The following is a 17,016-nucleotide window of genomic DNA, read 5'->3' on the forward strand; positions in this document are numbered from 1 at the left end:
TAATTCTTGACCACCATATCTCAATCTTGACCTATGCTACCCTAAAACCCTAGAACCTAGTCATGTTTACAATTGAGATCTTGGTGACTTGATCACTTAATATAGCTTAATCATGCAGGTCTCATCTAACTCTGACTACAACACTTAAGCAAATCAACCCTAGCAACCAAGTACTTTGGGAAATATCTTGCAACTTGACAACATGGGTAATGATGGAGGAATGGAAGGTGAGACCTATAGAGGTGAGAGAGAGAGAGAGGGTGAGAGGAAGAGATAATGACCTGGAGAGGGTAGAGAAAGAGAAGTAGATAGGGAGAGAGGAAGAGAGGGATGAAGAAAGAGACCTAGAGAGGGGAGAGAGAAGAAAGATAGTAGAGAGGGATAGAGAAGAGAGATAGAAGAGAGATACCAATGTCAATCTTTTTCTATAAAAAAAAAATTTCCAAAAAATTGGCCTATCGTCGGAATTCTGACTCCAAAGGGTAAAATTCTGATAGAGGAGTGTCGTCAGATGCACAACATCCTCGTCGGAACTCTCCTGGAGGCCATTGGGGTATGAGAATCCATGGCAGCCGTCGAAAAGGTTGGAGGTGATGTCAGAATTGTGACGACCACAAGGATAGTTGGAACTTCCAACACAAAGTTTTCGATGACTTTTTTTGTTGATAGTGTGACGAAATTGTGTTGGAATCCCGACGATTTATCGTCAAAATTTTGATTGGAATGTACTAGTGCAAGCTCTAGGAACTTGCTTCAATCCATACAAAGCTTTCCTTAATCTACAAACCATCTATTTATCATTTGTCAAAGAAAATCCATCAAGATATTCAATGTAAACTTCCTCTTCAAGATCACCATTCAGAAATGCACATTTTACATCCATCTGATATAATTTATAGTTCTTGTGTGCTGTAAGTATAAGAAATAATCTAACTGCCTCAATTCTAGCTATCGGTGCAAAGGTTTGATTGTAATCAATTCCCTCTTTCTGTGAGTATCCTTTACGCACTAATCTTGCTTCGTTTCTGATTACCTTACCATCTTCATTAAGTTTATTTCTGAATACACATTTTGTTCCAATTACATTTTTATCTTTAGGCCGGGGAACCAATGTCCATGTATTATTGTTTTCAATTTGTTCTAATTCATCTTCCATAGCTTTAATCCAATATTTATCTTCACATTCCTCAATAAAAGATGTTGGTTCAATTTGAGAAATTAAACATACCTCTTCACTTTCCAATCTTCCTCTTGTCATAACACCTTGATACTTATTCCCAATTATCTAATATTCAGAGTGATTCAATCTTACATACCTTGATTTGTTCACTTGCTGCTATTCTTCAGTCACTGTGGAATTCTCTGATGATGCCGGTGTGACTAGATCCACATTCTGTGCTGGTGCACTCTATATAGGTTCATTTATGATCATCTCAACTATCAATTCAGAATCCATAGACCTTGAATTTCCTCTAAAGTGTTCATCTATCTTCAAATTTGCACTCTCAATGATTTTCTGCAATCTTTCATTAAAACATCTATATGCTTTTTTATTAGATGAATAACCAAGAAATATTCCTTCATCACTTCTAGGATCAAATTTGCCAATATACTCATCTCTCCTAATATAACATTTTCTTTCAAATATTCTGAAGTATTTAAGAGTATGAGTATTACCAAATCATATTTCAAAAGGGGTCTTACCAGTTTCACCTTTGATGTGAACTTTGTTAAAAGTGTAAACTCATGTATTCACTGCTTCTCTCCAATATACATGAGGTAGATTTGCTTCCAATATCATGCTTCTGGCTGCATCCAGAATAGTTTTGTTTTTCCTTTCCACAATTCCATTTTGCTGAGGTGTCTGTGGTGCTGATAGTTGTCTTTTGATTCCATTCACTTCACATAATGTATTAAACTCCTTAGATGTAAATTCACCTCCTTGATCTGATCTTAAACATTTTATTTTCTTTCTGGTTTCATTTTTTACCATTGCCTTGAATAGTTTGAATTTTCCAAAAGCTTCTGATTTCTCCCCGAGAAAGGTAACCCAACACATTCTAGAATAATCATCAATGATTAGCATAAAGTATCTATCTCCCTGTAGACTTCTAGTTCTTTCTAGACCACACAAGACAGTATGGATTAAATCAAGAACATTATTGGATTTCTCAGAAATACTCTTAAAAGTTATTCTAACTTGCTTTCCCATTTGAAATTCCTTACATACCAGATTATGAGGTTTTATAATCTTAGGTAAATCCCTTACTGCCTTAGTTGAACTGATCTTTACAATGCAATCAAAATTCACATGACAAAGTCTCTTATGCCATAACCAACTTTCATCAATGTGTGTAACCAAGCATGTCTTTTCATTGTTATTCAAATGAAAGATATTACGTCTAGTCTGATTACCAGTTGCAATCTCCAAACCAGTTCTATTCATGATTTTGCATTTACCATTCTTGAACTGTAACTGAAATCCCTTTTCAACTAATTGACCAACACTCAAAAGATTATGCTTCAAACCTTCAACATAATAAACGTTGTCAGTATTGTGCTTGCCATCAAAAGATATAGTGCATTTTCCTCTGATCAAACAAGCTTTATCATCCCCAAATCTTACTAGACTTCCATTGTATTCCTGAAAAGATAAGAATTTACTTTTATCACCAGTCATATGATGTGAACATCTGGAATCTATAATCCATTCATCCTTTTATTCAATTTTAGCTACCAGGGCTTGCTCTATTGGTGGAACAATAGGTGTCGGTTGATCTTCTTTTGTTGCAATAAAAGCCCATCCATTGTCTGTCAGTTCTTCATCAGAATCATCAGCATAGTAACATGATTTGTCTCTATTCTTCTTAAATCTGTATCTTTGATATTCAGGGTTAGGCTTATAATTTCTTTTAGCTTCTTCTCTCAATCCTGCATGTCTATCAGGATATCCAGATGCCATATGACCAACTTTATTGCAATTAAAATATTTAAATGGTGCTTTACCTTCATACTTACTCCCAATAGGACCTTTAGGCATTTTCCTTGCAAATAGTGCTTTAAGTTGTTCGAGTTCTTCATTTTCCTTTCTAATATCTTCAAGTTCTCTTGCATAAAGTGCTTTCTAATCAGATTTCTCAAATGATGATGATGATGTTGCAGATGATGATGCTTTGAAGGCCAAATCTGTCTTAATTGTAGCAACACGGCCAAATTCCTCAAGCTCAAACGCTGAAAGTTTTCCAACCAAGGTATCTCAAGATATTGATGTATTAGGCATTGTTCTCAACTCACTAATAGTAGTTACTTTCATTTTGTATACCGGTGGCAAACCTCTTAAAAATTTAGAAACAATCTCATCTTCACTGAAGGAACCTCCACAACATTGTATTCCCAAAACAATTTCATTAACCCTTTCCATAAAAGCAAAAATTCTTTCATCTTCTTCCATTTTCAGATTTTCATACTTGACCCGGAAGCATTCCAATTTTGCAATTTTGACAGTGGTATCTCCTTCATTCAATGTCTCTAATTTATCCCAAGTAGTTTTAATAGTAGATCAGTCTGATAATCCCATGATTTTCTAATCTGACAAGCCACTCAAAAGTGCTTCTTTTTCTTTGCAATCATTCTCTTGATCCTTACCGAATGTTGGTGGATTAGGTTGATTCAGTGTAGGACCAACATAGCCATTCTTTGTAACATCCTATATCTCTCTTCCAATGCGATTCAGATGTGTCTCCATTCTAATCTTCCATATACCATAGTTAGTTCCATCAAGTTTCAGACTATCCTTCCTAAAAAAGTTTATTGCCATAGAATCTCCTCAAGCTGTTAAAATTTTGCAAAAAGAGGACTTGGCTTTGATACCAATTGTTAGGACCTGGAGACAACTGAAGGGGGGGGGGGGGGGGGGGGTGAATCAGTTGTCAATTAATTTCAACCCAAATATAACTTAATCAAACTTGAAACTTAATACTGGTAAACCAAACTTAATGTCGATTGACAGATTAGTAGTTAATATTAATACTGGTAAAGATTAATGCATAAAATAGAAAGAGAAACAACATCCACAATACATAACACAAAGATTTGTATGTGGAAACCCTATAAGGGGAAAAGCCATGGTCGGAAACCTTACCCACAATCAAATGATATTACTACAGATATTATGTGTATACAAATGGGGTTTGCACATGTAGAAAGGCCAACCCCCTAGAGCTCAATCACAAAATAGGAGTCACACTAACTAAAATTGGATGGTTAAATCCAATGATAATATATTGCTTAAAATAGCATCTCCAATGCTCGATTCATTACTAGGTAAACTCTGATAATTACCTTCAAACCTTCCTTGAACCTTCTCTATGGTCTACTCATATGATCTTCAGTATTCGCACATACCATGTTACAATACCATTACCTTTTTCTTCTCTACTCTTTTTCCATATCTCATCTCACAAATGAGACCTTACATATATACCAAAACTTAAGACCAAATGTGTAGGTCGGCTTACTAAGAATATTACAACAAAATCAATTACAAATAAGTCAAGATGTAATGCATCATGTCGGCTCAATACATTTACAACAATATCCAATTAATAAATCATCTCCATAACATGTTGTCCTGATCTGGAATAGATAATGGATGCTGGTCCATAACCTAGACTAATTTCTCGGTAATAGAAAATATGTCAACCTGATTAGACCAATAACCAAAACAAAGTATCCAAACCATGTCTTCAATATAACCAGGTGATCTCCAGATGATAAAAATTCATCCTTGGTACCGGTGAACAATATAACCTGCTAGTGAACAATATAACCTGCTAGTGAACAATATACAGGTGACTGTGCATAAGTCACTGAACTTGCTGGCAAATGTAATGTGCCAGTTCAAAATAACCAAAGATCTCTAGAAGGATAAGTGTTGACATAAATGACAAAACTAATGCAACACATCCATAATACCAACATTGTCATCTCCAAATTTTAGTATTCCACCATCATACTTCTCTATACTCATAAATTTTCTTTTATTGCTAATCATATGATGTGAACAACCACTATCAATCACCCATTCATCTTTCTCTTCAACTTTAGTTGCTAAAGTTTCCTCCTCAATAGTGCAACTTGTAGAATCAACAGGTATCGATTCATCTTCTTTAATAGCAATAAACACAATTTCATCTCCTTCTAATTTTCATCTATGCCACCTTCATCAGAAACATAATAACAATTTTTCTGATGTTTATATTTCCGGTTAGGATTGTAAGGCTTATCATACTTCTCATGCTTCTCATATCTATCATTCCTATCATTCTTAACAAATTTAGACATTCTCAGAGCACTTAGAAGGAAAATTTCCTATCTTATTGCAAGAGAAACATTTTGAAGGTAATTTTCCATCATACTTACTAGCTCCTTTAGGCAATCTTTGGGAAATCAATTCTTCAAGCTCATCTAATCTCTTTCTTGCTCTCCTATCTCTATTCTCTCTCTTTCATATTTGGATATTTTGCATTATTTTGGATCATAGTTTTTCTTTCCAGATACAGATGCTCTAAATGTTGTCTCAAAATTTCTATGTGGTTCACCAAATTTTCTCAATTCAAATGCATCAATATTTCCAACCAACATATATCTTGTCATAGTAGTCACACTCCATGGTGTAGGAGCACCTAATTAGGTCTATGCCTCAATGAGGCCAAGTTAAGTCTTTCATTTTTTGGATAGGTAGTAAGGTCATGAATAAGGTTTAATAAACCCTCTCTAATGGATTTGTGTTAAGTTTATGTGTTTAGAAGCTATTTGGTGTCATTAGACTTAAATTATCAATAAAGACCTATTTAGGTTGTCATAAGGAGTCCTAGATATAAATAAGCCTCTCATGGCATTATTGTTGATGTATTAAGGGTGGTATTCATGTTTTAATCTTTTTCAATTCATTTGAATCATCTATGCAAAGTTTGGATTTATTATATATCAAAATGTACAAGATGTCCTAAAAGTTGTCAAAATGTCAATTACAATAAAGAAAGTTCTATTAATGCCTCCAACGGTCATGAGGAGTTTTAAAATTCAGTTTGTATGGTTATGGTGGTTTTTTGGGTCTATAATAAGATTTTCAAACCTCAGTGGAGGGATTGATGGTCATTGTATGGTGAAAGAGATCAATAAAAATTGGAGTTTTATGTAAAATTTATTGTACTTTTCAATGTGTAGACTGTTATTCTAAATTTTTCCATTCTTAGAATTATAAATTGAAGCTTTTGATCCATTTCATATTTTAGGGGAGTGAATATTCTATCATTTCCATCTTGTTTCATTCAATTTCATGTGGTGTAGATAAACAATCAATAACCCTAAACTAGGGTAACCTGAGAGTGAAGAAAATGTATTATATTTTATTTCCACTTTGCATAATTATTCCAATGGGTGGATAACCCTTTTTATATATGTATCTTCATGTTCAAATCTCTACAAGGATCCATGACAAGGAAAGTACCCGTATAAGGTGTGAAGAAGTAACTATTTTCTGAGTCTCAGTCAGAATGAGATAGCAAGGAGGTGGTTTGGAAGTGTTGAATGTAAAGAAAGGGTCTTGGAGGGATATTGAGGGCTTAGAAGGGAGTGTGAGTGTACTAAATGTTTGTGTCAAGGTTTTAAAACCTTTGAACAAGCCAAAGTGTCAAGGTTTTGTTGACTATCCTCAAAGCTTGGGTATGACTATCACAACATGATAGTGGACTGATTTTTGTTTATTTTGCAATGTCCAAACTGATTGAAGAGTTTGGTATTGGGGGTTTCGTTTCTGAGATGTAGAAGAAAATCCATTGACACCATCATTATTGTTTGAATCCAAAGTATGGATAATGTTCCCCACATAGTTGATTGTCCTAAAGTTGTTTTTGTCTCTGTGAATAGTGTTAAGACAATAGGGAGTTATGTTTCCTTCTAGGGTGGATGGGAGGATTGAGATTTGTGTTTTGAGTATGGGAGAGAGATTAATTGATGTTTCCTTGAGTACCCTTGAGCTGGTGTGTGCCTAATTGGCATGGGGAGGTGTCTACAAGCAACTAAGAGTCCTAGTTGGAGAAGTAATTGTGGGAGTGAGATTTTCTTAGGTGGTGTGATTCAAGGGTTGAAAGATCTCAAGATGAATTTGGAAAGATGAAAGTGCCTAGGATGATGTGTTTCAATAGTTTAAAGAGGGTATATGAGCATGAAAGTGACTTTGGGGTATTGAAGCCATTAGAGAGGTTAGTAACCAAATAAGGGCTTGAGGGTTTGTTGCCCATTGATTAGTTAAATTGGGAGAGAGAAATATCCCTAATTGGTTGAGATTGTTGGATTCTCTACATCACTCTAGATCTCATCAATAGTAGATACCTTATGTTTGTAAGCAGGAGCTAATGATCTCAACACCTTAGCAACAATGTTATCTTGTTCAAGGGTTCCACTGGCAAATCTGATACCGAGGACAAGTTCATTCACCTTAGCCATGAAGGATGTTATGTTCTCATCTTCTCCCATCTTCAAAATCTGATACTTCCCTTTCAAACTCTATAAATTAAAAACTTTGACTTGTTTATCTCCTTCATACAAGGTCTCAAGCTTATCCCAAATCTCATGTGCAGTCTGAACCCCCATCACATTAGTCATCTCAGAATCAGTCAAGGCAGTCCGCAATTCTTCCTTAGCTCTAATGTTATTTTTAGCATCCTTGATCTCAGCAATAGTAACCAGACCACTACGAGGAATAGAATAAACATCCATTGTAATCTTCCAATAATCCTCTCCAAGACATTTCAAGTGCACCTCCATCTTGTTCTTCCATATAGAATAGTTACTTCCATCAAATCTCATACTCTCCTTCTTAAAGAAATTAACTCTAGTTTTCATCTTGAATCTCCTCAAGTGGTCAAGCTTCTTCCGAAAGATCTAGCTCTGATACCAATTGTTGGCAACAATAATGAGGGAAAACTAAGAGGGGGGGTGAATCAGTTTTCACTAGATTATTAAACTTAACCTCAAATATAAATTTGATTAGCTATAGCAACAACAAAGATAAGAAAATTGATAGCACAACACACAACACCAATATTTTGACGTGGAAAGCCCGGTTAAGGAAAAAACCACGGTGGGAATCTACCCACAATAAGATGATACTCTACACTAGTATGTGAAAATGATTACAATGACGAATGGACATGCATTTAGGCTCACTATGTAGAGCTCACTGCTTAAAATACAATAACCTAGAAGGCTACAACCCTCAGGGAAGGTTCACTACCTTACAAGGAAGTCTCGCTGACTTAGAAAATATTTGGACAATCCGCAATCAAATGAACTAAAAGAATAGCATCTGCAAATGCTTGATGATAGTTTTAGTTAAGCAAATTTGTCTACTCTACAACACTTCAATCTCTAATTAATCACAATATCTAAGGATGTATTCACTTGTTCACACTTTTACCATTCTTTGATAATGTAGACACTTCATTGACACCCAATTTACATGGCTATACCATCTATTTATACCAATCGTCAACCTTGACTACAAGGTCAGCCAAACCCTCAACTCTCAATTACAAAATTACATCACACGATACAAAGATCAACCATGAGACAAATATAATGATATACATGACATAACATTGACCAAAACCAAATGCTCAAACATGCAACACCACTGAAGTGAACTCCAAGATCAACCGCAACATTTACACCATCAAATAGGTCTCACATCATGAAGAACACCACTGGATAAACAAAACACAAAAACAATGCATATGGATCAATGTAGATCATCAAATAAAATAGGACATAATTATGAAACACCAGCAAGCACATTAGAATGATTTATAATAGTTGCACCAACACCACTTATCAAATCTTCATCGATCAATATCTGAAGCTCAAGAACACTCAAACAATAGCAACTGCCACGAGGAACAATAACTTGCGGAGCACTGAAACATCCCAAAAAATCTCCCAAATACATAACTCAAGATCTGATCACACTGAAATATACTGAAGGAAATATCGAACTCTGCAAAGCACTGATAGAAAAAGCCAAATTGTAAACCGGGTCATATGATATGATCAATTAAAATCTTGGATCACTAAAACCAATACAGAAAAATGTAATGATACTATAAATGCTTTGTATACTAAACCATGATCCCAATAAAGAAATCTACAACCACTAGAGCAATAAATCACAGGAATATGTTGCCATCAATGATAAAAACATATCCTAGTAGTAGCAATGTCCAACAAATATATGTTGAAATAGAAATGTACCAATAGTAGAATGGCATTTAAAGAAAATGTACTATAAAGTCTCATCTCTATTATGCGCTTGATTATTAGAATTATAATATGCCTTGCTTCACTAGATGCTATATGAAGAATATATCTTAGCCAAAAATTATTGATCACTAAAATAGGAATATAATACATCTTCATGAAAATATCGAAAAAAAAAAGAAGAGATTTAAATAATATGAAATAACAATTGTCATAAAATTTTATATAATCTTCTTATTATTCCAAGGGACCTTTAAAAATCTCAAGTATATGCGTAGAAAATCAATTCCTAGCATATAGAGAAGGTAATCTTGGAAACAATTATGTTCACTTCTTTATAGAAAGTTTTTAAAGGAAAAAACATGTGAAATTAGAATATTATTTTAATATAATGTTTGAAAATTAAAAAAATAGACATAAAAAATATTTTAAAATAATTTATTCTTAAATATTTTTTTAATTACCAACATCACAAAAAGGAAAATGATTTTGTCCAAATATTAGAAACTAAATTTCTAAAATATCTACTTAAATCAGTCTTTATTCTATTCATATTAAACAATTTTAGCCAAAATTTATTTGTTTTGGGTTTCTTTTATTACAAGTTAAGATTCAATTTAACATTTTCTTACCACTTTTGATATTTATAGATGCAAATTGAACTTTAAAAATGAAATATATCATATATCATATTGTATAATTTTTTAAATTATATTCTAATTATATATGTTATTACTTTTAAATATATATATGAAAATTCAATTGCTATTGGTGAAATCTAAAGTTGTTTCAATTTACAAAATGGTAAATTCTATCTTAATATCTTAAAAAATAGGATGTTAAAAATAAAAACAATCATAAGATGGAAATGATTATACCTAAGAGAATTATTAATAAAAAGTGAAAAAATAAAGAAGTTGATTCTCAACATTTTATTTATGTTAAAAGAAAAATAATAATTAAATAAAGTTTTTAAAATTTAAAAATAAATAAAAAATAATATAATTAATTATTCAAACAATCTCTTTTCTGTTAAAACATTCAATTTTTTTTAAAACAGATTCTCGTTTTTAAATCCCTTAAAGCGATCAACAACAGTATTATAACAATTAAATTCCTATTAAGTTTTGGAAATATATGGAACTTAGAAATGTATATTAATTTTAAAGATCAATCATATATGAATGGAAAAGACATTAACTATTCCTCTCTCATTACTGTCAATAACGAAGTGGAGAAACAAAAGAGAGTTTATCGCTTCGTTTTTTTTATCAAATTTATTTTTCCACCTAATATTCCAGTTTTTCTTTTACTTCTACTCGTTTCAATGCTACGTTTTCAATGCCTTATGTTTTATAAATAATCATTTGACAAGATTGCATTATTAGAGAACAAACTTGATTGGTTAGAGATTTGTTAGTGGCTAATAATACCTCTAATTTGATTTTTGAGAGTTTTAAGACTTAAATTTTATTTTTAAGGAGCCCTAGAAATACTTGTGATACATTCTTTGAAGCATTATGAGAGAACAAACTTTATTGTTTAGAGATTTGTTAGTGGCTAATAATACCTCGTGTTTAATTTTTAAGAGTTAAGAGACTTAAATTTTATTTTTCAGGAGCCCTAGAAATACTTGTGATACATATCTTTGAAGCATTCTTTTAAATGTCATCCTAATCATTCTCCTTCCTCAGAAGACTCTGACTTCACATTCGTAGAAGTCTGATCGTCGTCATTACATGTATTCAACTGCATTTTAAATGCTTCTCTTACATCCTCAGCTTCTGCAGCCAATTTACAGAAATCAATAAGCTCCAAAAGTTCCGTATCATTACATTCATAGTCCACAAATTGTTTTATGGGAAAAGCATTTTCTGGCTGCAAGTTATAGCTCACAGGATTATCATCAGCTATAATAACATTCTTTAAGTCCCTTCCAAGCTTAGACAGATCTTTTACAGAGCCTTCTGTCACTTTGGTACATGAATCTCTATACAGACGATAATCTATGACTTTATTAACATCCACTTTATCCAAGATATCGTCTACATACTCTTTTTCGGCTGAAGTGAAAACTATAATTTCATAATTAAGTTTTGCCAATGCCTCAAGTAGGCTGTCTACGTGGGGTCTCTTATGCAAATGAGCAGTTATATCAGTTGATCCTAATTTAACTAACTCAGACCAACTACATGATGTTTTACGACAGCGAGTCAAGTAGAGAAGAGTCTTGTCCATCGCTAACACTATTGTTTTCTGTTTTCCTGCAGAAATTTCAGGCAACAAATATTCAGTACTGCCCATATCTTCAATTTTAGTTATTATTTGATCTTCAAAAAATTTAAGTCTATTCTGTTGAATATTGTGATATTCTTGACTCATTATTATTATATAAATGTTGGAAAGGGTTGCATTGGGCAGGCGCATCTGGTCATGTTGGGAGATATTTAAATACATTTATAATTTATATATATTAAACATGTTCATCTGCTTTTTAGAATTTCTTTTTATTTGAAAAACTATTTTTATTTGTGCTTTAGATTTTGGATATAGAATAATCATAATATAATGCTTAACTCATTGAAATATTTATGACTGTAAATTAGCTTATATAAAGAAATGGTAGTTGACATTGAAATTGATAAATTTTAAGATATATATACAATAATCATAATATAATACTTGTGGGTTGTTTTTCAATATTGAAAAGGAAAATATTTTTTAAATTTTTTTTAAGAAATATATATAAGAAAATGCAAATTAGCCTAGATAAATAAATCATAGTTGATATTGAGATTCATATATTTTAAAATAAGTTAGGAAAAATTCCTCTATTTATGTAACCACTTGAACTTTATATAGGATCTCTACTTTATATATACAATAATCATAATATAATACTTGTGGGTTGTTTTTCAATATTAAAAAGGAAAATTTTTATTTAAAAGTTTTTGATGAAATATATATAAAAAATTCAAATTATCCCAAATAAATAAATCGTAGTTGATATTGAGATCCATATATTTTAAAACAAGTGTAAAATAAGTTAGGAAAAATGCCTCTATATTTATGTAATCACTTGAACTTTATATTATATCTCTACCTTATTAGAGGATGGGTTCATGTTTTTTGGATAAATTCATGAATATAGATTTGTAGATATACTTTATATATATCTTGGCAAGCTATACAATTTTGTACTGTGACTTCACCTGATGTGTACTTATCTAATATAAAAGCACCTAAGATGTAAATTATTTATTCTTTTTATCACACCAAATTATTAAAGTGTTGCACCATTCATTACTTCAATGCTATATAATTACATGCTTTCCAAAGCTTTTAAGGAATTTTGAAGATTGTGCTAGATGATTAAATTTAATGCGTTAAATATATTTAAGTGCTAGCACATGACATCATATTAAACTTAAATTTTAATTGAGTTAGCTCAAGCTAGATTGGTGAAGGGAGTTGGTTGTACAAAATAAAATTTTAAATTTTAAATTGGGAATTGATAAGGTTACTTTTGCATCCTTGTACGTATTTTGGAATGAAAAAATCATTATATTGTACTGACAATTGACTTTATAAAGGTAGGTGAATAGATAAGGCTGATAAGTAGGTGGATTATAAAAACTACATAATTATTTCTATGTAAAAGGATGGGCTCGGATTTAATGTCTAGGGATGTGAGTATGTGTAAATGGATTAAATAATTTAGGGAAAGGAACCCAATATTGCATAATATTATTTCATTGATTTTTACATAAGAATATATTAAGACATTACCTCAAAACCTACAAAAAATTAAATGGGAAACAACGTGATTATGCAATTTTTTCCATTATAGTTTTCCCTCACTTTGAGGTTTAATTCAAATAATAAAATTATTGAGCATATATTAATATGTATAATTCACAAACATGCATATAAATTAAATACATAAACACTCAAAGAATATATTAATAGGATCTATATAAAGCAATAAACCTATTGAGCTTATTAATTATCACTTTATCCATACATAGTACATGGAATTCCATGTTTGTTTCCAAGTGATAATACAATTTTTCTCAAGTATATAAGTTTAGTACATATGTGTATTCTTTAAAACTATGGAGTTTAGTTTGTACCAAAAATAGGTTGCACCAATTAGACACAAGGTATTCAAAAAGAGAGAATAACTGCTAATGATAAAGAATTACAATAATCAAACTAAATATAGAAGCATCGTAAATCATATAAAAATTGTGTAGCAACTATCATTGTGTTCCTAAGACATAATGGATATAAAATTATACACATGAATTCATGCATAAAGTATGTAATGATGCAAATAAGAATAAATGGTACACAAAGTAATGATCATCATGAAGCTATGTGTGAAATGTTTCCCTATTACAATTAATACAATGGAATATCTCTATAAGCAGTATAAGAAAGTTCGAGCACAGATGATGATAAAACCTAAAAATAAGATAAGGATCACTATAATAATAGCACAATCATATAAAAAGAAATTAAGAATGAAATCATAGGTAGGAAACCATGATAAAAAATAAGTGAAGTATACATAGGTCATTACTAAGAACAGAGTAAATAATTACAATGGAAGTGTGAAAAAAAAGTGTGTAAATCTAATTAGCTACTTAGACTTATATGTGATTAAACATCAAGTTTTAAGAATAATAGGAAGAAATAGCTATAAAAAAAAATAAAATTAATAATAACACAAAACAATAGATGTTATGTGTCAGGTTTGGGCTCTCTCCTAGTTCAGACCTTCTCTTGGTTTAATCAATCTCATAACAATAAATGCATGTACTTCAAGATTTAATGGGTGCGATAGATGTGAATGGTGTGAACGATGCGAACATGAGATTGGGAGTGAAAACCCTAGGTAAGGAAGTATAGGAAACAAGGATAGAAAAAATAAAAGAAAAGAAGAATATTAAAATTTGTATTCATCACATAAACCATTAGATCTAATATCTGAGCTTCAGCTCATTCATACTCCCATGAACACAAACAATATTGCACAATTACACATTTCTTTTTCTTGTAGTTAAACTGCATCTTAAACCAACTAAGTGTTAGCTCAAAATGATTACACCATTATAATGTGTTGTTTTCCATGGCCTCTTATAGGCCTATGGAGTTGGACTCATCAAGGAGTGAGTTCTAGAATACAAAGCTGATCAAAATATAGAAAAATCAACAACTATAAATGGGTTGTCAAATTGATTTATGTCAAATTATAGCTTAACTGCTTGAGAGAGATCCTTGTTGGTTGAATCATGGCACTGATGAGTATGATCGAAGAATATCATCTAGATAAAGAATTGAAGACAACTCTTGAATATCTAGAAAGTGTGGAATCTGAGAATGAGGAATTAAAAAAAACATCAGAGAAGCAAATGAGTACATAGTGAAAATACGGGGATAGATCTGAAAGTTCAAACTGAGACATAAGGAAGTTAACGATTTGTTGAAGTAGGCGAATGAAATCGTTAAAGAACCCATGAAGAAAATTAAGGAGAATAACAAGATAGAAGAAACCTTGAAAGATTTAACTAAGCTAAAGACTGAGGAATGTGAGAAGTTGGAACAAGAGGTGAAAAAGCTAAATGTAGAAAGTAAAATTCTTGAAAGTAGCAAACTACTGGAAGATTTGTTTAACATGCAAAATCTTATTTAGACAAGATTGGATTAGGATTTTAGACTAGTGAATGTTCAAATCAAAATGACAAAGACAAAGGCAAGGAGGTTAAGGCAGAACCAGAAGATGCAAGCAATAGTTGGAATCAGAGATCTATTACAAGAAGACTACCTGTTCGTTAACCGAATGCACAAAGGTACCCATAATTTAATGGTTATTGTTTTCAATGTAGTAAAAATGGTCATAAGGATGCAGACCATAGAAGCAATCAATGTTACAATTGCAAGAAGTTTATTCATAAAAAAAATTATCGTAGGAATCATGTTGTGAGTCAAATCATAATCTGGTTGGAATGAATAAGATGAATAGTAACTTTCATGGATATTACCATCTATGCAATGGTTATGGTCACAAAGATAATCAATACAAATCTAGAACACATCCAACAAATTCAGTGCAAAGAAACATCAAATGTTACAAATGCAAACAATCTGGACATTATGCTAATAAGTGCATAAATAAGGTTGGTATGGAGAACTCTATGGAGAAGAATGTGGTCAAGTCTAGTGAATCAAAGAAAAAGAAAGTCATAGTATGAAGAAGGAAATATGTGAACAATCAAAGAAAGCCTGATATATCAGAATTTGATGCAGGCACCTCTTCCTCCAATAATTGAGCTTATTGCTTTGGCTCAGGGGGAGCTATCAAGGAAAAAATTTCATTCTCCCTCTTCTGAAGTAGTTCATGTTGTGGGTCCGACATGACTATGTTTGGTATGTAATATGGTAATTCAATGAATATGTTGATATCATCAACAAGACACATTTTGGTGGGAAAACCATAGGAGTGATTGGCAAGATAAATATGAAAATGTGAAATCATTTTCAAAATTATGCGAAGAAAATATTTTGAGGAGACAAGTAGTTGAACAATAAAGAAACAAAGAAAATAATCATGAAATCAAAGATGACCATTGGAGAATCGAACAACATAAATTTTCAAACTTTGGAAAGGGTACGGCTGCATGAATTTAGTACTGAAAATATCAAAAAGATAGAAAGTAGTTTAAGTAAAGTATATTTGAAAAAGGTTGAGGAGTTAAGTTAATAAGGATTGGATTTGTGGAGTGAACTTCCTTGGTTTGATAATTGAAATATGATCATATTAATCCTAATTCAAGTGTAGAATGACGGTATTATGTTGGATAAACCCTGTCTAATTATGAAGGACATCATTTCAATTGTTACTTGTTTATGTGATAAAGGGAATGTATCGGTTAAGAGGGTTGTAAAGATCAAGGAAGTTGAAAGCCCAACTAGTGTGATGTGAGATCAGAGAGTGTTATTGATCGACAAAATTATAAATCCCATGGTGAGGTATGTTGTGTATGGTATCTCATGTATAAAATTTATTTCAGGAATAGGGAAGGTTCCATCTTAGCAATTGTTCTGTATGTTGCATATATGCCTGATATGGAAGATGGAATTTTTGATTTGTGTGAATTGTCAAAAAATTAATTGTTAGAGAATATTAAAATGATAAAAGATCAAGGTTACCCCTTTCAGTTTGGATGATTGCTTGTATGTTTGTTAATGTATTTTTTAGGATCTTTATCGACGAAGGGAAATATGTTGTGGGAATCTCAAGTCCTAGTTGCAAGACAAATTTTTCAGTAGCTAAATGGCCTGGAAATAAGTGTTGAAGGTTGTGAAGTTTACTTTAAGTCATTTTAAGAGGTGTGGTGTATTGGCCCGATATCTCCTGATATCGGTTTTTCTAAGGAGAGTCTAGCCTCCAAGAAGAGAAAGTTGAAGGAGATTATGTCATCTAGTTCTCCAGATACCAAGAAGAAGAAGAAAGAGCTAAAACAAGAAGAAATAATTGAGTTAGATGATTTAGAGTCCCCTGTGGTTGAAGAGGAGTTAGAGGTTACAGAGCAAGAAAATGATGATATAGAAGGTGAACTTGATAATATGTAGGATATGATGGAAAAATGTGATGATTCTAAAAGGAATTTATCAGAATGCATAAAAGAAATG

At 32.0% G+C, this 17,016-nt stretch overlaps 1 protein-coding gene across 1 annotated transcript; it reads right to left on the reverse strand.

The window, feature by feature from the left end:
- Positions 1–10,995: 10,995 nt before the first annotated feature.
- Positions 10,996–11,622, reverse strand: LOC131035962 (uncharacterized). The gene has a single exon (XM_057967753.1). The coding sequence runs from the start codon at positions 11,620–11,622 to the stop codon at positions 10,996–10,998; it is 627 nt and encodes a 208-aa protein (XP_057823736.1).
- Positions 11,623–17,016: the final 5,394 nt, after the last annotated feature.

The sequence above is a fragment of the Cryptomeria japonica genome, chromosome 3 (assembly GCF_030272615.1).
Source record: "Cryptomeria japonica chromosome 3, Sugi_1.0, whole genome shotgun sequence".
Taxonomy (NCBI): domain Eukaryota; kingdom Viridiplantae; phylum Streptophyta; class Pinopsida; order Cupressales; family Cupressaceae; genus Cryptomeria; species Cryptomeria japonica.

What these genes read in the sequence shown, in the direction of transcription:
- LOC131035962 (XM_057967753.1), bottom strand. Translation starts at nt 11,622, where the DNA reads ATGGGCAGTACTGAATATTTGTTGCCTGAAATTTCTGCAGGAAAACAG.